This window comes from Cygnus olor, chromosome 9 (assembly GCF_009769625.2).
Source record: "Cygnus olor isolate bCygOlo1 chromosome 9, bCygOlo1.pri.v2, whole genome shotgun sequence".
NCBI classification, from domain to species: domain Eukaryota; kingdom Metazoa; phylum Chordata; class Aves; order Anseriformes; family Anatidae; genus Cygnus; species Cygnus olor.
The window spans coordinates 5,321,442-5,342,835 of NC_049177.1; the positions used below are offsets into that span (position 1 = coordinate 5,321,442).

At 46.2% G+C, this 21,394-nt stretch overlaps 1 protein-coding gene across 3 annotated transcripts in view; it reads left to right on the plus strand.

The window, feature by feature from the left end:
• The first annotated feature begins 8,525 nt into the window (after positions 1-8,525).
• The window catches only part of EPHA4 (EPH receptor A4), a 99,281-nt gene continuing 86,412 nt past the window's right edge, over positions 8,526-21,394 (plus strand). For 2 of the 3 annotated variants that reach the window (XM_040566876.1, XM_040566877.1), the window contains exons 1-3: positions 8,526-8,677; positions 8,827-8,894; positions 12,700-13,363. In XM_040566876.1, coding sequence (XP_040422810.1) covers positions 8,587-8,677; positions 8,827-8,894; positions 12,700-13,363 — 823 coding nt within the window. In that variant the 5' untranslated portion in view covers positions 8,526-8,586. Of the gene's footprint in view, positions 8,678-8,826; positions 8,895-12,699; positions 13,364-14,429; positions 19,653-21,394 lie in introns of those variants that run through there. The other variant, XM_040566878.1, reaches the window with a different exon arrangement.

The following is a 21,394-nucleotide window of genomic DNA, read 5'->3' on the forward strand; positions in this document are numbered from 1 at the left end:
GGTGCGTCGGCAGTTTTAGCCAAGCAGAAGGCTCTCTTTTGCCCATGGACAACCCATGGCTTGCTGACGATCAGAGAAGGCTTGCTAGTCAAAGGAAGGTCATCTGGTCTGCTGGGTCACACTGGGGTGATCTTAATTTTCTGTTGGGAATGGCCAAGAGGCAGTGTAACTTGTTCCTCAAGCGAAGGAGAGGCAGTGCGCTCACTGCCACCCATGGCATTCCGTTCTCTAGCTCAGGTGAGTGAGAGAAGGCCGCTTCAGCCACAGGAAGGCTTCCCAAATTTATGGGAAAAAGAACTAAAGGCCTTGTTTAGGTTAACAGGAGCTAAGAGAGGAAACATGTCAAGCAGAGGCAAGGTGGGGACAGTGGGAGAGGCGCTTCCAGGCTGCCTCATTCCCTGCTGGCCCCAGTGAGGTGCCCTGGAGGTCCTTGGGGCATTGAGGTCTCCTTTGGGGAACCCTGACGTGGGCGAGCCCTTCTGCAGGGCTGGTGTGCTCTGGAGGATTTACCTGGACCTTCCAGAGCCTGGGAAGTTCAGAAGAGTGTGGGAGGCTCAGTACGAGTAAGACGTGTATCCGTCATGCTAGATTTTGTTCCAAGTCCAAAACTGAAAACCTTTTTGTGGGAAGAAGTTAACTGGAACTGCTGAAGTTTCTTTTCATGGGTTATTTAAGCAGTACAAGATGTTGTTAATTCTGAGTTTCTTCCATGTTATTCAGGAAAGTATGTCTGATTATGTAAATTAAAAGTTGCTGCTTAAAAATATTTTGCTTGAGAGATTGCAAAGGCAACACAGTAAATGAATTAAGATCAGAGAGTCTTGCTCAAGTGAGAAGATCGCGTAAGCAACCACATGTGTTATTGAAAAATGCATATTGTTTACAACGTATTCTTACAAGATCCTTAAATATTTCACTTTGAGGTTTGCTTGATATAAAATATTGCATTTCTTCAAGTTTGTCTCACAGACTGGGCTCTAAGCTGATTTGCAGCTACATGCAGAATAAAACCACTATGCCATCCCACTGTAATTTTGGATTTAATTTGGTTACTTTCCGTCTTTTTAAGAGAAACAAGAGAGTTTTCAAACCAAAAGGCATTGACTGCTTACCTAATTAAAAATGTATCCATCTGCTGGTTTGGTGGCTGACTTGTTATTCAAAGCATGCGGATCTAAGTAGGTTGATTTATTTATGAAGACCTTATGACACTGAGAGATATGCACTGAAAAACATGTAAAAATAAATGTGGCTGCAGATGGGTAGATACACATAGATCTTTATGGGGTTCTAAATAACAGATAGATTTTGGAAAATAGGCTTTACAGGGAAGCTCCTTTTATGTTGCTTCCACGTGTTTAACATTTAAAGCTGAAATAACAAAGCAGCCAGCTAACATGTTGCGAGATAGCTCTAGACTAAATATCCTATAATGCCTTTTAAGGTGCAATGATTTGGTTCTGAAAGCTTTGCGCAAGTGATACTCTTCAGAATATGCTACGTTTCAGCAATGTTCTATTTAGAGAACACTTTAAAGTAAATTTTAATTAAAGGAGAAAATCATTAACGCTCACAAACATCATGCATTGGAATCATGGTAAATGCCGTCTTTGTATATTTAATTTCATTGGTGTATTGGTAAATCTCTACCAAATTAAGTTTCTTAGTAACTCTGCTCAGTTCTGATGGACTCATTCTCAGTGCTATGAATATCGCTGCAATCCTCAGGTAAGTAAAGGTTGTTCATCTGTTTACGGGCGCTAGGAAGTTCCCAGTGTAATGAAACCATCATGGGATTTGCACGTGGGGTGTAGAGCTGCTGGTATTAAATCTCACATCATTACTGCTGCAATTCCACTGGCATGAGCTGGCTTCCTTAACACAAATGGAATAATGCCCACATTTTGTATATGACACTATAGCAAAGCTGAATTTGTAGGTGGTCTGCATTGGCCACCTGAGAGGTAGGAGGAAAATGGAGAATTACATGGCTGGGAACAATGCTGGAGTAGCTTTACAGCCTCTCCTTCTGCTTACAGCACAGTTTCAGATGGGTCCTTCTCAGTTTTTCTTCCGTCCAAGTGCCTGGCTACATGTTTATTTGGATTTTGTACATGTTTGCATGTGTGTTCAAATTCATATGTAAAGCAAGTCCAGAAGAGACATGCGGTATTCCTTTATAGACCACCTGATCACACTGGTATCCTCTCAAATTGAAACCATCTTGCATCAAGCAATGAAGTTGCTTTCAGCAGAAATGTATTTTGTATTGTACCGTGCATTGACAATCGTGCTCAGCTTCACAAAAATGTATTTCTCTAAGCCCAAGGTCAGTTTAAACTGGTTCCCCAGTATATGCATTTTTAAATTCCCTGGCAATCTCTTTTTATTTCCATGTCCAGACAAGCATGTGGGTTTCTTAGTGCCAACAAAACATAGAAATACGGTTTGTATGTAGATTTAGCCAGGGAAGGATATTAGACTGAGCTGGCTTTTGGTAGGAAGCCATTCTGGCTTTTTTTTTTTTTTTTTTTTAGGAAAACTCTAGAGATGTTTGAATAATCCTTATACTAACAGATGTCACCACTGGGAATCTGTTTTACTTTTACAGCTCTTTATTGGAGTGACTTGCTGGCATTTTTGGATATTTTTGAACAGTGGGTGAAACTCAAAAAAGTCTGCATTGTCTTGTGCTTTGATCTGTCCCAACAATATATTATGATGAAAGTTTCTGATAGAAATCAAGAAAAGAAAAAACATACATTTCACCACGCATGCTCCTTTTGTGCAGAAGCATTGTTTTCTGCTTCTATAAAGAACGGACAAAAAATTTACCAAGGGTCCTTGGCTTTTGTTTCCAACACGCTGCAAATGGCTGTTTTCCTGGTCCTGGGCAAGCCCCTGAAATGGGGGACAAGGGATCGCAATGGGTCAGGGCAAACAGTTAGTCACACTCCTCCTTAGAATTGAGCCCATTGTTCCAGTAGGTTAGGCGAGTTTTCCACCGCTAATTTTAGCTGATGTGAGGAACTGTGGCCAGTGTGGCAACGTGAGTAAAGATCGGTGGTGGTGGTGAGCATGGGAGGTTGCCGAGGGGAAGGGTGGCAGTTTTGTGCCGTACCAGCCATAGCAGTTGCACATTTCTCCCCAGAGATGATATTTTTGCTGTCTTCCTCAGGGTACTGTGAGAGAAAATATTTTGGAAAAAAAATGTTGTTGGAAATACCAGCTACATATGTATTAGGAAAGTGTGACAGTAGAGTGACTCAGTAAAGCAATACCGGTGAGTGATTTCTAATGGAAAGCTAGCCTCGGGGTCGAGTCCAGAGACGTGTTCCTGCACCCTGCTGCTGATATGGACCTGTGCACAGGAAAATCTGCTCGGGTTTGGGGCTGACTTCCACTGATGGAATGAGGTGGTTACTGCTAAGGAAAGCTCGGGGCGGAATGGGACTTGGCAAACAGTGTTGCAACCAAAGAGAAATTGTTTGATGGTGCCAGTGGTGTAGGAAGTCAGAGGGACTAATTTGTATGTCATAAATTAGAAAAATTCTTCAAATGAGGTCCATGCCTGCGTAACACAGGATGCAGGTACAAACCTGAGCATTTCTTTTGTTCTAATGCTACAGGGATGCTCAGCTCCCTAAGAGAAGGCTTGAGATGTGGTTGCGCTAGAAGCTGTACAAGTGTATCTCCATATATGACAAGAGCCAGCAGATAGGTATAAATAAAAAGAGAACAAGGAAATGTAGTGGCTGTGTTGCCAGCACAACAAACTTATTCTCTGAACACTTCCAAAATCAGTGGCAGTACTGAGGAAAACAACGGTTGCCATTTTTTTGATGTAAAATCATTTTTTTTTCCTTTTCATTGTCCTTCTTGCAGGTTTTCATTTCCATATCTTGCTTCATATGAAGTTAATTTAGAATTCGCAATATTCTGCCATAAAATCAGTGTAAATATTGAGCTAGAACACATGCACATGCATGTACTCACTTTCCCCAGCTAATGGTTCCTGTGGAATACAACAAATCACTTCTTAGATAATAAATGACCATTCTTTGGTACCTGCAGCTTCTCCGTAACAAGGACAGAGAAATGCAAGCCATGCGTCAGATTGAGATGAGCTCAGCATTATTGCTTTCAGGTTGGCCAGCCTACAGACCATGGGTATAAGGTCCCATAGTGCCTTATAAACGTTACTGAATGAAGCTGTACTTCTCCATCTTCTTTGCAAGAGTGGAGCGATGCCTGCAGATCTCTCTGACCTGATATTTATTTAGCATCTCTGTTTTAAGGCAGGCATTTGAGGTAATCATCTCCATCCAACTTCCAAAGTTTTGCTGTAACGGCTGCTTACGATCTCTCAAGGAATCTGTCCAAAAGTCAGAGTGCAGCCCTTCTCCTGGGTGCAAACTCCCAACCTTTATCTTCTCTTGTCCTGGGAATGTATCAGTCGATCCTACATTCATGGCAGAAATGCACAAATGCTTTCCACTTTTTAGAACAAAAAGCAAGGGTTTTATATTTCCTTCTACAGAAAGACAAAGACTCCTCCTCTGCCCTACTACTAAAAAAGAACACAGTAAAAAACAAACAAACAATCAAAAAAAAGCAGTTTTTATTTCTTACTTCACACACAGAAACAATTTCCTTCTATACGGTTGCAAAAAATTTTGTTCCTCATAATGGGTGGACTTTCTGAGAGAGCGTGGTTTACTTTGAGTTAATTAGGATTTACACTCTCTTAGAAGTGCCAGAAATCTTCAGGGCTCTGTAGGGAACCTGTCTCTGGTACAACTTGATTGGTACCATTATTGCATAAATAATCTCTGAAAAGATTGCTGTCTACAAACACACAGAATAACCATGAATTAGAGCTCTGACATGCTGTTCTTTAGAATATTTTACCAAAAAGACGATTCAGAGACTTTGCACTAAAACTATCTTTACGTCTGAAGGCATGTATACAGAATGTTTACTGGTACAATAGAAGTTACCCTGTACTTTTTTTTTTTCTTTAATAATGCCTGCAGTAAAAATGGTAAAAAAAAAATAAAAAAATAAAAAAAGAGATCTCAGTATGAAAACAAATCCAGAACATAGTTGTTTTTCATTTATATTAATTTTAGATTTATTATGTTCCACACAAAGGGCCCAGTTCTGCCTACCTATGAAAGTTTCATAGCCAAACTACTACAAAAATTGGACTTCACCTTAGAACAGGCCAGAATCCAGTTCAGAAATCTTAAACTGTGACCTTGTTCTTGTCAGAGGAAACCCATGCCTGTCTGACTCAGTCCTCTTCCCACTGCAAAAAACGGGTGTGAGCTTTTAAACTGGTCTGGATGTAGTTTGCAGTTCCCTGTGCTTAGACTCCAGCTTTACCCTTCACGTTCAACCAAGGTTCCTCTGAAATGGCTGCAGACTGATGCCCTGCACTGTTTGGCCCGGGCTGTTCAGCTGACCCTTGTTCTGTACGACCAGAGCAGCTCTTGCAGCCGCCCCATGGCGCAGTGTGAGCAGCCTCCTCCACAGCCTCCCCGGCGGGTGCCCTGCTGCCACCAGCCCTGCGCCTTCACCCCGCAGATTCCACGGGCGGGACGCTGATGCTGCGCCCAGACGGTTGAAGATGAGTACGGAGCGCAGCTGCCGGGGGCTGGCAGCACAAAGCTGGGGATATTCGAAAGCATTTTGTAACAATTAAGGTATCTGCAAACCGCCACAGCTTTAAATAACCTTTCAATGAAACGTGCGTGCGCTCATTCCTCTCCGGGTTGCCGAGCATCTGCGCTAGCACAGCAAACAACCGGCAGGGCCGTGCAGTTATTTGCACGGCTTTATTGGTCACACTTTTCCATGAAAAAACTGCAGTGTGCTGCCTGCCTCCTGGTCTTAATGAGGCTGGCAGCCGCAAGGAGCTAAGCCAAGCCTTACCTTGCGGAGCTGGGCACTTGTATTTACAGTGTTTGGTCTGCTTATTAGGTGAAAAGCTGGAATACCTTCTTTGACATTCTGTGGCATTTCTTTCTTTTTTTTTTTTTTTTTCTTTGCTAGGTCTCTGCTGCTTTTCAGGTTTTACGTTTTGCCAGTGCCCTTTAGTGCTTGTTTATGTTCAGAAGCATGAACTGCATCATAAACACTCCTGTTTTGTAAATATTTTTGGTGACGGGATTTCCTTTCAGGGACCTGTAATAGCATAGTGTAAATTTTAGACTAACTGGGAGACTTGATTTATGTTGTAAGGAGCAGTGTAACAACAGCTCCTGCTTCAATTGTCATTAAAATCCTGTTACATTTCACTTATGTTTATCTGGCTTTCCTTGGCGGTGTTGGTTAGAAAAGGCAAAAAATCTATGTGTCTGTCTGTCTCTATATTGTCAAGTCGTCACATGTGCCTTGTCAGAATAAATACACTGTCACAGTCCCTGTAATCAGCATAAAGGCAGTAATAAATAGCAAACTATTGTGATGATGATTGTGGTTAAGAAAAGGAAGTGTACGTAATTTGCAGTGCCTAAAGCTCACTTTTTGCAGAGTGGATTTGCAAATGAACTACAAACCTGATCCTTTCCTTACTGAGGTCAGCTGCAAAACTCCTGGTAATCCCACCCGAAACAAAATCGTTTGGCCAGCTCAACGCGTGTAGAAACGCGTATTGCCTTCCCCTAGCTGGTCTCCTGGTGCAGCTTTTTGCATTACAGACCGCAGCTCCAGCTAACACAAACATCACCTGAGTGAGGAACCAAATCTCGCTCACGTCGTGTAACCAGCTGTTATTCTCCAAGAGCTAACAATGAATTTTGTCAAGCAATTTATCTGCAAATGTTTTATACTCACAGGTGCGCTAAGAATTGCTAACTCCGGGCAGGGAAAGGCTGCCCCCCACACCTGCAGGGGCCAGCCACGGCCACTGCTCCCGGTGCCCAGGGGTGCGCGGTGCCCTTGGGTGCCCAGGCCGAACGCCTCACTGCCCACCCGACTCACCCTCTTTTCCAAAGAGCTGGCTGCAGCCTCAGCCGGGTGAGAGCAGTCAGTGGGCTCGCATTTTTTGTGGGAAAATGCTTTTCAGAGGAGCCAGGTGAATTTTTCCCCGCAGGCTGTGGAGTTGAATGCTAAAGGAAGATTGTGCGCTGCCTCCCCCCGCTGCTTCTTTGTCCTCCTTTTTTTTTTTCCCCATCTCAACCTAGTGCTGGGCCCCAGGAGGCCCACGAGCACACAGAGCTTCCTACTGAGGTTGTCACTTGACTGACAGCAGAAAGCTTCTGGGGAGATGGATGAGCACGAGTGGGTGGACACAGGAAAATGGAGAAAGAAAAGAGAGAAAGGAGCGGTGTCCGGCAGAACCCCAGCCCTTCTGGGCAGCGAGACATCGCAGTGTGCGTGCTGGGTCGGCGACTGGGCCAAACGTAAAGCAGCTACTGGTGCACAACGTGTGTGTGAAACAATTCTGTCCAGCAGAAACTGCTGCTAGAAATGCTGTTGGCTGCGGGGGTGCGCTCAAGACAAACCATGTGTGCCAGTGGCCAACTTTTGGTACGCTCGTCTATTCTCTTGGTGTTTAGGGATCCAGTAGGATCCAACGCTCAGCCTGGCATGGCACGTGCTGAAGGCGCAGATAGGTTCACATAGGCTCCAGGATGACAAACAGACGAATTTCTGTCCTTGGAGCTGTGCTGAATTGGCCCTTGGCGTGGTGTAAGCGGAAGCGTGGTGTGTGGAGGTCGGGTCAGTCCCCGTGGCAGCTCCCTGTGCCCGCAGCGGGTGGGCAGCGGGACGGCTGCGCCCTTCGGGGCCGTTAACAGAACGTAAGGGGTCTGGCGGCTGAAGGAGCGATTTAAGGAATAACTTTTGATGTCGGGTACTTCGCTGCAGCGGGGAGTTACTTGGTGAAGCTGCGAACAGAATTTAGGCCGAGTATCGATGACATCTGTCGAAACCAAGCTGCGCTTTTACAATCCATTGAAATGACGGAAAGTATGGAAATTGTGCTTACTTTGGCAAGGCTTCTTAAAGGACCCTTTTCTTAGAGCCAAAACGTAGCGGGTTTAGTAGAATTGTGAACGTTTCATTTATTACATTTGCAGCTGATTTACTTTGCGTTTATTTTACGTGAAAAATTTTAACCGGTTAAAATCGCATCGATATACCAGAGACATTTCAAAGGGTTCCAAATATCTCGAGCTTTACGACAGGTGACTTCCCTGGCACGGCGACCACAACAACCTGGCCCCAAAAAAGGGACTTCTCGGGGCTCCGCAGCGCTCAGGGGCCGCGACAGGGGGCGGGCCGGGACGCCCCTCACAAGATGGCGGGCGGGCGGCGCGGCCCGGCAGGTGGCGCTGCTGCCAAGCGGTGGGTCCGGGCGGGGCGGGGCGGGGCGGGGCGGGGCGGGGCGGGGCCGCTCCCGGTGCGGGTGGGCGGGGCGGGGGGCGGGCAGGGGGCGGGGCGAGCGGCGCGGGGCGGGCGGCGATTGGCGGCGGGGCGCGACGGGCGGGCGCTGCCCCGCCCCCCGGGCCATGCCGTGCCTATGCCCGCCGCGCGGCCCGCGGGCGGCGATTCCGCTGGGAGGGAGCGGGCGGCGGCATGGCGGGGCTCCGGGTCTGCGCCCTGCTCCCGCTGCTCGTCGGCGTCTGCGGCGCCGTCACCGGCTCCCGGGTGTACCCCGCCAACGAAGGTGAGGCGGCGGGGCCCCGCTTTGCCGGCTGGAAAGTTTGGGGGCGCGATTCGGGGTCCCGCAGCGTTGCTTCGGGGTCCCGCAGGTTGCTTCGGGGTCCGTGGGCGGCCGGGACTGACCGTGTTGTGTTTGTGCCTCCCTCTCCGCAGTTACCCTGCTGGACTCCCGCTCGGTGCAGGGCGAGCTGGGCTGGATAGCGAGCCCCCTGGAAGGAGGGGTAAGTCCCGCGGGGTACGCGGGGGGTTGGGGGGGTCTGGGGGCGCCCCTTGTGGGCGGCGGTCGGGTTCCTTCTTCCCCGGGCTCCCCAGGGAATCGCTCCTTGTTGGGGAAACTCCACGCTGCCCTGGATGGCTCCGTCAAGAGCCGAAGGGGCAGAGGAGGGGCTTTGGGGTCAGCAGAGTGGCTGAGGCAGGGGTTTAGGTGCCGGTCTGGACCGAACTGCCGGCGGGAGCGCCGTCCGCCCTGCAGTCATCGCATCCCCGGGCCGGGCTGCGTCCAGCCGGGGCAGCGGGACCGGTGCCCGCAGAGCTCGTGGCCGGCCGCGCAGGTGTCGCGCTGGGGGCTGCCGGCAGCCCGTGTTCCCCCGTCCCAACGGGCAAACCCAAGCGCCCAGAGCTCGGCGGTGCGGCACTGGGGTCTCCCGTTACGTGCTTTTGTAAAGAGATGATTCGTAAGAGGCTGCTTGAATTCGCCGCTCGGTTGCGATGGGATGCCGATAAGGCTCATGCATAGGTGGCTGGGGCTTGGAGCGGCTTTGAGGGAGCTGCAGACGAGGCAGCTCTGCTAATTTCGCCCCGTGTCGGTGTCGGGGCACCTCGCTGCCCTGTGCCCCATCCCGCAGGGTGCCTCCGTGCGAAACTCCTGGGAGCACCGGGCTTGGACGGAGCTGGGGGGCCCGGGGGAGCCTGTGCTGCCTGGGCTCTCCTGAGGCTTCTTAATAAGCAATTAGGAAGGCTCGCTCTTCCTTAAAGTGAATGATTTAAGAAAAATGCCAGCAAAGCACCCTAAACGGTAATTTAAAAACAAAAAAACCCACCCAACCAAGTAACAAAAACTCAAATCCTTTTAATATTAAATGAATAAAGCAGCTTAGTATGCTCAAGGGAAAGTAACTAAGTGAAGCTGATTGAAAAATAAGTGCTGAGAGATCGGGACCCGTGCACAGCAAAGCACAGGGTTCTTCAGGAAACCTGCAAATTTAGTTTTGTGTGTGTGTGTTCCCACTTGTAATTAGATGGAGAGCTAAGGAAACAGCAGCGGGTGGAAGGAATCCGACGTTGCGTTGGCTGGTGATGCATTATGCATAAGCTCTGAATAGCCATAACATGGGAGAAAGGGGGATTGTTCTGCTCCCCCATTGTTGTTCTGCATGAACTTGATACAGCCCTGGCTCGGCACGCCGCTCTGTCCCCAGACCTCGGCGTTTGACAGGGGACTGGCAGGGCCGCTGCTGGCAGCAGGCGTTTGTCCTTGTCTTCGGATGGGGTGGGAAGGTGCAGCCCTGCCCTAAGGAGAGCATCCCTAATCCTATGCCCCCAAAAGGCCAGGCATGAGGACGGGCTCTGTTGTGAGGCTCTCCAAGGGATGCCCGTCCTATACGTCAAAACAGGACCCGGTGTATAAGTTTTATTAAGTCAGTAGTGAATAGATGACCGGGGACAGCTGTATATTATTAATAGCTGTTGGTTTCTCCCTTCCCTCCCCCCCCCCCCCCCCCCCCCATGCTTCCTCTGGAAGCTCCATGCAAGCTGGAGAAGGAAATGTGTGCTCTTCTTGTAGACGTGACTCGTTTCGCTAAACCTACATACGTGTGTTCTATTTTTAAGCCAGTAGTGAAAAATTTAAGAGTACATGGTCTGTCTCTGAGATGCAGTGCTTGGAAAGCATTTGCTTTGACTTCATATGCTGCAGATTTATTTCAAGCAGCAGCAATGAACTCTTTTCTTTATCTTCCCGGGAAGGCTCTGTCCTTTGGAGCCAGTTTTTCTTGAGCTGCGTGCACCTTTTTGTGTCTTACAAAAGATATTTTTCTAGATCTGTATATACCAGGCGGTTCCTGCGGTGCGAGGGTTGTGTGAATAAGAAGGGCTACAGATAAACGTAGTCATTTAGCAGTGACTAACTGTAATCAAATATATAGGAGCCCTGGAGGAATTAGTGAATTGCATTATAAATATAATTAATGATTTACTCTTGCATTTCACAGTTGAAAAGCAGGTTTTGTGCCCAGAATGTTTTACTCTGCATCATTAAACCGTGGGAAGAGTTGAATTATAAAAGTTAACTTTTTCTTTCAAGCTGAAATTACAGCTCTGACCACATACTTAGTTACAAATCATTTGCAGTGGCTGGAAATTTTGGGGCTGTGGTCATTTTCAGCTCTGGCAATACGATGCGCTCGGGTTTGGTTTGTGTATGTGTGCTCCCGAAATGAGAAACGCTTCTGCTGGGAGTTGGGCGTGTTGAGAACCCGATCCCAGACTTGCTGAATTTAGTTGTAGCCTGCCCATTGACCTCAGCGGTCTCTATTGAATCCTAGAGCGGCATCCTCCATTGTCTGAACGTAGCAAAGGAAATCCCATCAACAAGTATTGTTTCCCTCTGCTTCTTCCTTTCCTTAGTACCACACACAACAGAGGTAGCGTGGACAGTCCGAAGATAGGCGGAATGGCAAGTGACGGATCATAAGGACAGTGCTGTAACAGTGAGCTCCGCTGTGGCAGCTGTAAATTAAACAGCTCTGTCCTCTTACTACAATGTGTTGCGCTTTACATTGATAGATGACTTTTTAAGATTTGTTTTTTTCCTTTTTCTGTGAAAAGGAGTGACACGCTGAGTATCGAGTCCCCCCCGCTTTTGCTTTAATTTGCAGTTATCTCGAGGCAGTAAATAAAATATTGTTCTCTCTGCTCCTAGTGACTCATGGTGCTAACTACTGTCATCCTATAAACGGATTCAGCTAAGCTGGAATCTTTTTAAGTAAAAATCAGTTGCATAAGAGCAGTCCTTGCGAGAAGAATGCAGGATATTATACAAGAAGCCCCTTAATGTTAAGAAGGCTGCTGTTTATCAAAGCCACGGCTTCAGTAGTTCTGAAAGGCACTTCTGGGAAGACTCTCCAAAGTTACTGCTGTTTTTTTCAAGGATAATTTTTATATGCTTTATTGTATAGCTTGCAAACCCAGGCAGTATGTAGTCATTCTCCAATACACTTTTTAAAAAAAAAAGTTTGTTTTTTTTTTTAATACCAAAGCACTGTGGGGGTTTTGCTGGAAAGCTCTGTCTCTCTTGCTAATGGCCCCACTGCCTCCTTTCTTCTCACCCCAGGAAAGCACTGTAGTAAACTTTGCTTGATAATACTAAATACAAATAAAAATAATTAAAAAAAAAAATCAAAGCTTTTGTTTTTGTTTTCTTTCCCTTTATAAGTTCCTCATCCTGAAATGCTGATTTAGGGCCAGGTGTCTTCTTTGCATACCTTCCTTGGATTGCTGCATTTTTGTTGTGAATTTCCTGTTAGTTTCACACTTCTGAAGAAGGTGCCTGAACTTGATTGAGGGGTGCAAGAGTTCGAAAGCATGCTGCTATCCTTGAACCTTCTGGTTTATTTTAAGAATATAAATTTGATGGTATTTACTGAGACTTCTTGAGGACAAAGGTGTGTCCTTCTTTTCGCACCTTGCCAATAATAAGCAGCTTTGTTTGGATAGCAGTGCTATGGCAGCGCTGGTAGAGCAGTGGTGTGGTCTCCTTGCCCATCCTTCCACCCACAAGTGCCACCCAGGCCAAGGACCTGGTTCTTCAGAGAGCTGCTCTGCCCAGCTCCACAGCGGAGGCTGCTCCATCTGCGTGCCTGGGATGTTGCTAGCTCAGCTTTGGAAGCTTTCAGAACTAATAAGGGGTGGCTTAACAGCTTAAGATCCATGGTAGCGATGCCAGAAATGTGGACGTTAATTTTGCTGTGAAGCTCTGTTACTCCATTTAATCCTGATGTATTTTTCTTCTCCTTTCCCTCTTCGCAGTGGGAGGAAGTGAGCATTATGGATGAGAAGAACACTCCGATCCGCACCTATCAAGTCTGCAATGTGATGGAGCCCAGTCAGAATAATTGGTTACGAACTGATTGGATTCCCCGTGAGGGGGCTCAGAGGGTATATATTGAAATCAAGTTCACGCTGAGAGACTGCAACAGCCTGCCAGGTGTCATGGGAACTTGCAAAGAGACTTTCAACCTCTATTACTATGAATCAAACAACGATAAGGAGCGTTTTATTCGAGAGAGCCAGTTTGCCAAGATCGACACCATCGCCGCTGATGAGAGCTTCACCCAGGTGGACATTGGTGACAGGATCATGAAGCTGAATACAGAGATACGGGACGTGGGACCTCTCAGCAAGAAAGGGTTTTACTTGGCTTTTCAGGATGTCGGAGCCTGCATTGCTTTGGTGTCCGTTCGTGTTTTCTACAAGAAGTGCCCGTTGACAGTTCGAAACCTGGCACAGTTTCCAGACACCATTACCGGGGCTGATACATCCTCTCTGGTGGAGGTTCGCGGCTCCTGTGTCAACAACTCGGAAGAGAAGGATGTGCCAAAAATGTACTGTGGGGCAGATGGTGAATGGCTGGTGCCCATTGGCAACTGTCTGTGTAATGCTGGCTATGAAGAGCGTAACGGCGAATGCCAAGGTAAGATGAGCCATATTGTCCTTTTCATTAGGGCTTAGTAGAATGCATAATTGAATCGGAGATGAGAGTAAATGGAATAAAGCCAGTAATTAGCAGCCCCTATGGGATGCAGTGGGACAGAGGGGCTTAATGAAGAAGTCCAGTAGCTCCAGGTGGCAAGGCAAAGAATCATACAGTGCAAAGCAAATGATACTGCCGTAATAGGCAGAAGGCAAAATGCACTTTCTAGCAGGCACCTCAATTTGAATTGGCTCACAGCAGTCACCAAAATGTGAATGACTGCAAAAACAGTTCAGCTGAGCTGCCATCCTTTAAAGAGAGAACTCTTAAGTTTTATCTGGAGTGAGCTTTGTTAAGCACAGGAAACACTGACAAAGTTTCCCTTGGATAATGCAGTGGGTGAGAACAGAGTCGGAATGGGGGAGTGGAACAGGAGTTTTAGCTGGATTACTTTCCCTTTTTAGGAAGGGGAAGTCTTTGGTGTTTTACTTGTTGCAAATTTTTTGAGTGCTAAATAACCTTTTGATATTTGACACCGCTGCCTTTGTTAAATATTTTAATTTCTCAGAGGGTCTCCATTGTTAGCTTAATAATAGAGGTGCTAGGATACTCTTAAAAATGCAAAAAGTCCCCCTCCCTCCCCCTATCCTGTGCCCTGCTGAATTAGGGATTAAAGTTTGTAGAAAACACAGATTATCCTAAAAAAGAAGGGGAGGCAGAACAACACCTTAAAACCTATGTTCTATTCACTTCCCCTTCCTGGAAAAATAAATAGTAGAAGGTTAAGGTAGGAGAGAAGAGTTTATAAATAAAATATCTTTGGCCTCAGCTTCTAAACTCTTGCTTGTGTAAGCATAAATTAATATCAAACTGGAATGGCTTCTTGCACAGTTCAGTGGCCTTAACTTTCCTGGGTACTGAATTGAAGGTACTCAGCTCCTTAATGGATTTGAACCTGTTTTTTGTTGTTGTTGCTTGTTTTTTTGTTTATTTTTTGGTAAAGGTGTTTCGGATCCCAGTGTACCAAATGTATTGGCCTCACATCCTCTTGGTGCATTTTTCGCAGGTCATTGACACAGAAAGAGGTAGCAAAGCAAGCAACTGACCGCCTTTGTGCTAGACTCCCAAGAGAACAGAGCCTTTTGAATGTTCTGCTTGATTTCTTTTAAATGATAATTTACGGTCAATATGGAGTTCCCTATTACACGTTAAAATTAAGCTTTGGCAGGAAAAAAGCACCAAGTATAAACCTCAGCCTCCATTTGAGCAGGATTGCCATGGGCTGTAGTGAGAGCTGAAAAATGAGCAGCGCGATGAGGGGGCATCCTGTTTGGCTTAAATTACTACCTATAGAGTCCTGCGAGACAGAAGCTTGAAAAGAAAAGCTGTGTACGATGAAAGATGCAAATCCACGGACGTGGTACTGAATGGGTGCTGCTGAGGAGAGCCATGGGTGGCTGAGGAGGTGTTGTTATCCTCAAATAGATCCGTAACTTCCAGCAAAGCTTCTCCACACATTTACAGCCTGGGAAGTGAGAGGAGGAAGTGAACGGGGGGATGTGTTTTGGTTTATTGCTCGGAAATTGTCCTGCCTTCTCCTGAAGGCCTGTTGGGTCAGCCCCGGTCATGCTGGTTGACACAGATCTAACACTTCTCCTCTTCAGCGGCCTGGACGTGATGAGCTAATTGCACAGCAAGCGCTGCCATGTTCAAGGGAAGGCACTCGGGGTTTGCTGGTGGGCAGAGGTGATAGTGGGCTGCTTTTTCACTTATTCTTTTCTGTTGTTGAACTGAGAAATGAATGTGTCAGGTCAGGTTACCTGCCGGCCCTTAGCTGCAGCCGGGAAGGCTGGGGCTCGGGAAGCCCGGTGGTCGGGTTCCTAGGCTGGAGGCAGATCAGGTGGCATCGCTCCTAGAGCAGGGGAAGAAACTTTGTCTCTTGGATTCATTCGCCGGAGTGGAGCCGGCCTGTGCCAGCTCTTCTCAGAGGATTCGAGCCAGCAAGTAATTGGAAAGCGCTAAGCCCATTTCATCAGTGGTTACTTGCGGTTTCCTTTTCCTAACATCTGCCATTCTCCAGCCAGAACGGCTCACCGGGAAGCTCCTCGAGCTCCTGAAGCCGAGCAGAACCATGCGGCTGGCTCGGGCCTCCAGCAAGGTGGTGACGGCGGGGCGGCCTCCGACACCGCGGGGTGAGCCTCCCCTCGCCCTGCGCCCTGCCCTGTGTCACGGCGGAGCCAGTGTTCTGCTCTGTAGCCTGCTGGAGGGAAGCGAGGAGGATTCCTGTGGATTTGGAGCACGGACGGGGCGGAGGAAAGAGGCTGAGCCTGTGAAAGGCTGTAGAAGGGTGCCGGGCTGGGCCCGGGGCTGGTGAGCAGGTTCCACCCCAATTGTTTTTCAATAGGCTGACTGCGGCAGGATGAACACAAGGAAAGGTCAGGGGTTGTCCGTTCCCTCATCCATCTTCCCCTGTGATCCTCGGGTGGGAGTTAGGATTGATTAAGATCTTAAAAGTTTGACAAGAGCTTGGTGGGCAGGAGTGGTTGGGGCCGGAGGAGCAGGGGCTGTGCTCCCCTGCTCCCCTGGGACCAGCCTCCAGCTGCGCAGCCCCGCAGGCCCCGGGTGGACTCGTTCCACCCTCTGAGTGCTGTGTAAGGAGTGCTGTCCCTGGGCTGCTTTTGCTTAATTTCTGCTGTGTGTAGGAGAAAAATAATGGGAAGCACTTCACTTCTGAAGTGGCTCCTGTAGTGGGCATTAATGACTCTCTGACCTTGGCGAGGATTTATTTAAAATAAAAAAAATAATTGTGTGGTATGGAGGTGTTTGATTACACAAAGCCTGTCCTTCATTCAAACAACTGCTGTTTTTTTTTCCAGCAGACTTTGATCATCTTACTGAACATCCATGTATCTACATCTATATGCATGCGCATATATATATGTGTGCGGAAAAGCAGAGCAGGAAGGGAAAGAAGCAAAGTATTTAATTCATATTTATTTGAGAAACTTCACAGGTGTAACAAGGGTGGTTCCGTAACATTGTCTTGATAAGTAAAAATGCCAGATGAGCACTGATTCTTTTCTTACAGCTGCATTTGTAGCTGTGAACTCAGTGCAAAAAGAGAGCTTCCTATTGTTCTCTTTTTTTTTCCTGTATTTTTTTTTCCCAAAAATTCTCGTGCTAATGGCTGTCCATTCAGGAGAGCAAAAATGTGGAATAGTGTTGATCGAATGAGAAACTATCCTGACTGGCGACACATCTCAAGGCTAAGGTAATTAGTGCTTTAGGGTAAAGTTGAGACATGAAGTTATTCTAAAATTTGCTTGTATGTATCATTGTTATGCAGATTGTTTTGTTACACATTAATATATTGTGGTTTGCATTTAGTTATGATTTCCTCATGATAAACTGCATATCTTTTTATCTCAAACATTGAAGGTGGAAACAAGCAGGAAGGGAGAAAAGACAGATTAAAGAAGCAATAGACTGTAGCCATCTGTGATGATTTTGATGCTGTGAAATTACAAATCTCAATTTTAGAGCTGCCATTTAGTATAAATATGTGAGACAGTTGAGATTTTTACTGTGACATTGTAAAGGTTATGAGAGCCAACAGCTTTGTCTTCATCTACACTTGCTTTTTTGAGTTGCGAATTGGCCAATTGGCAGAAAATCCAGTGTCATTTAAAATATGGCTCAATCCCATTCTCATATCACTGCTGTTTTTAGAATTTTCCTTCTAACTTTGATAAAAGCATCCCTAAGAAGTAATAATTTGAATGATAAGATTCTTTTTATCTCAGAGGCTTTGAAGAGTGACTGTGATCATTGAGAGCAGCAGTTCAGTTTATATCAGAAGACTACAGTCTAATTATATTCTTTTCTGTGATAAGATTTTTGGATGGTGGGTTTTGTCAGGGTGGGGAAGTGAAGCAATTTGTGTGTGCTTTCCCATTTTAGTAATAGACAACTTTTTTTGTCAGAATAACACTGATGAACAGTCTGGCTGCACAAAAGGGTAATCAGAAGGGTGACTAAGACTGTACTGATTTGAGATTCCAGAAAGATTTTTGTTTTTTGGGGGGGTTGATTATTTTTGGCAGGGGGGAAAAAATGCACAGACTCAACATGTTAAGCTTTAAATGGAGCTGAGAAGAAGGAAGCTACCAGGAGGGGCATGGGAGCAATACTGAAACACAGTCTGTCTGAAACAAATTTAGCTGGTACTTATCTCTTCAAGAAGTGATTTGGTTATATTATGTTCTGGTGAGGCTCAACAGATCTTCCAAGGGTTGCTCCTTCAGTGATTTATTTTTTATTTTTTGTTATCAACTAGGGTATTTTATGATCCTTCATTTAAATGTCCTGCAGGTTCTGTAATGCTTTTATTCCTCGCCAGCCCCTTCAGAAGTCAAGCCACTGTTGTTATCAAGCAATTGTTCCTTTATATGTTTCTTGGAGAAAAGCTCATACTTCTTATCTCTGAATTGCTGACAAAATTGCTGCTGCTGTATAGGAGAGCAACACCTGCTCATTATTCTGCACGTTTTTGGTAAAGAGGCAGTTCAGTCCTCATTATTGAAGACAGATGAGCTGTTGTAGTATGAATTTCGTGGTAGTTCTGGGTAGTCCTTGATGGGGCATATGACAATGTTTCTTTTGGCTGTTGTTGGATTTTAAAAAAAAAAAAAAAACACAACAACTTTCCAGACAACTTGTCTTGTGTGTGGTGACTTCAGGATTTAGATCTTGGCTGTGTAAGGGTTATTATCTGTCTAATAACATGCTCCACTGAGCTTGGTCTTTATTGCATTTGTGAGAAATGATTAAAGAAATGCTCAGCAGTACGCTTCAGTCTTTGGAGGCTGCATCAAAAAGCCCCCCAAACTTGTGAGATGAGTATCTTATCAGGTTTCGTGCCATTATGCCACATCCTTTTGATATGTTTTGGGGAGCAGGTGAGGTCACCCAGTTTTGTGAATCAGAGACAATTAACACTCCCACGACTAAATGGACACTTTATGAATATTCAGAGCCTGTTTCACCTCCCTGGGAAGCAAACACTTTGGTTCCCTTCTCTTTCCTCCGGCTGGAGACTGAGGAAGCTCTCCCTGTGAAGGGGGATTGGCAGCTGTCAGGCCATTTCGTCTTTTGCATGCAAGCAAACTCCTCATTTACATCTTTTGTATACACCCTCATGCAAAGTAGCACACCCATTTCCCCATTTCACAAAGGAGATAAGAGCTTCCTTTGGAAACGCCAGCCAAAATCTCCTTCTGTTTATGCGAAGCTCAAAGATCTGGATTTTATGCAAATGGCATTCCGTTTTGATTTAAATTCTTTGTTTAAGAGAGAGTGTAATATTTGCACAGCGTGCTCCTTGTGTCCCGGGTCTCCTCCCGACTATGACTGATTGTCGCTCTTCCCCCAGTCTCTGCAGCCCGCTTCCAGCCGGCGTGTGGGAAAGTGCCGTGCTCCAGCGCCCTGGGCTTGTTTGGGAAACGATTGCTGGAGGTGCCAGCAGCGCTGTCTGTCATGGCTGGTGGGGCCGCGGGCTCCTGGCTGTGATCCCCTCTAGCTGCTTGCCGGGAACCATAGGGCCCTTCTTGTAGCTACAGCCTCAGCCGGGGGAATGACCCACATCAGGCGGCAGCATCCCTCCTGCCCCAGAAGTGTGCACAAACACGCATAACGCCCCAAAAGCATTACGCTTCACGGTCTTTTCTGTGCCTTGGATCGAGGCTCGGCTCAGCCCTGGTGCGGTGCTGTTCACGTGGCTGGCCTGGCTGCAGGAGTGGGCTTGGCCCGTGGTGGTAGTCTGGTGCACAGGGGACGAGGCGGCTGGTAGCACTTGGGTAAACATGCACAAAGGAAGCTGTTGTCTTTATTTATCGCACAAAAATAATCTGTGAGAAAAGTTCTGCTTTCCTAAGCCTCATGATTACACAAGAACCCATGTTTTGTTTTATTTTTGGTTTTAGTGGCTTTCTGTTCTTTTTAACTTTTCTTTATTTCAACTTTACTGAAAATTGCCTTTGGCTTGAAATAAAGCTGAGGCTCATTAAATGCTCCCAAAACACAGGCTTGTTCAGAACGGATTTGTTGAAAGGTTTATTGATATAAGCTAGAACACATGCTGCATGAATGTACTGTATTTCTTTAAAGTACTAGTTTTCATTTTGTGTCTTTATAAATCAGTGGTATGAAATTAGGACCTTGATTGTGTTGGGGCTACATCCTATAACAAACCAAAGGGAAAAAGAAGGTTTGGGGGGTGGTGGTGTTCTTTCTTTCCTTTTTTTTTTTTGATGCCCAATTAGTGTTTAACTTGAAGGTAATTTCACAGGGGTAGTAAAGTGTGCAGTGTGAAACCTGGTGGCATAATTAAATGGAGGAAAGGCTCTTTAAAACAACAAAGGAACGTGCAAAAACTTTGGTTTTGCCCTAATAGTCACCCAGAAGGGGAGACCATGCTGTTTAAAGTACAATATGGATGGGCTATTAAGTTCTTTTTTTTTAAAAAAAAAAAAAAAGAAAAAAAGCCAGACTGTACAGTTGTTATTTGCTTTAGTTCCATTAGTCTGGTCTGTTTTTGCTTTTGTATTTTTGGGGGTGGGTTTAAATCTCAGTGGGTGTATGTAGACCAACTTAATTTCACAGATCTGTGTAGCGGAGGGGGTGTATTTACTGGAGTCCTGCTGCAGGAAGGCATGTGTTGCAGAGGTCGTGCTTTCAGCAGGCTGGGCAGGGGTGGCACTCCTGGGGAGGAGGAGGAGGATGATGATGACTGATGGTCTCCTGCTGGAGGATGGAGGGAGGAAGGTGAGGTGCCTTCCCCAGAGGCACATGGGATGGCTGTGGCTGAGACAAGGCCAGAGGGAAGCCTGCCAGAGGGAAGCCTGTCTGGTTCTGCCTAGACACAAGAAAGCTTTTTTTTTTTTAATTTTCTTTCCCCCCCTCCTCACTTATCAAAAGGATTTGGTCACCTTCTCCTCATAAGTTGCCAGTCTTGCATGCTGGAACTCCTTAAAATGCTGTTTAAATAAGGCAATTGATAACTATCATTTCTCCTTGTATATGTGGATACTTTGTACAGCCACAGTTCAAAGCTGCAGTACAGTGTCTTAATTACCCAGATAATCCTGTTTGCTTGTATTTTTAAACTATGAAGCGCTGGGTAATTATTCAATTCTTAATAGAAGGCAAATGGCAATGTAAACAATAATTAGGATGTTAGACTAATGCGCTTCAAAGCAAATTGGATTTTTTTTCATACCGTTCAGCATGAAGTCCCATAAAGCTAACAATTTAGTGGCAAGGAAACAAGTTCCATTTTGTTCATATTTTATGGCATTATCTCTCCGCGCTGCGTTCCTGTGAGTAACTGTCTGCGCTAGCACAGGCCGGCCTCCTGCTGCTCCGTGCGGGTCCTGTGGGCCGAGGCCCGGCATCCTGGCCACCTGCCGAGCTCCCTGCTTGGACCCAAAGTCAAGCTGGAGCTTTTTGAACTTTGAAGGCAGGATCATGTGCCATGGGTAGAGCTACAGCCTCTTGTCTCCAGCTTGGAGGGCTCTCCTAGTTGTCACAGCTTGTCTTCGGTTTTACTCGGAGAGTAATGCAGGCTGCAAATGCTGACAGAAAATACTTGATTACTTGAGATACTTGTCTGTGGATGTACCAAGCAAGATATGTTCCTTCCACAAGATTTACAGACAGCTAATTAAATCCTGTTGTATCCATACCTGGCACTGCATGTAGCTGGTGATCGAAGTCTGTGTGATGGTAGCAGAGGCCTCAGTCAATACCGCTGCTGCTTTCCTGAATATTTCCCTTAATATTTTAATAATGCCCCTGTCATGCAGAGGGCTTTGTCTGGCCTCTGCTGTGCCTCCTCATTGCTCCGAATGGCTTCAACAATCAGCATTATTTTCTTCATTATCGACTTTAAGAGAGGCCAAAACGTTCTTCAGCACTGATGCTGGAGGAATTGAATTACAGAAACTTAATTTTTCAGTAGACTTCATTTTTATT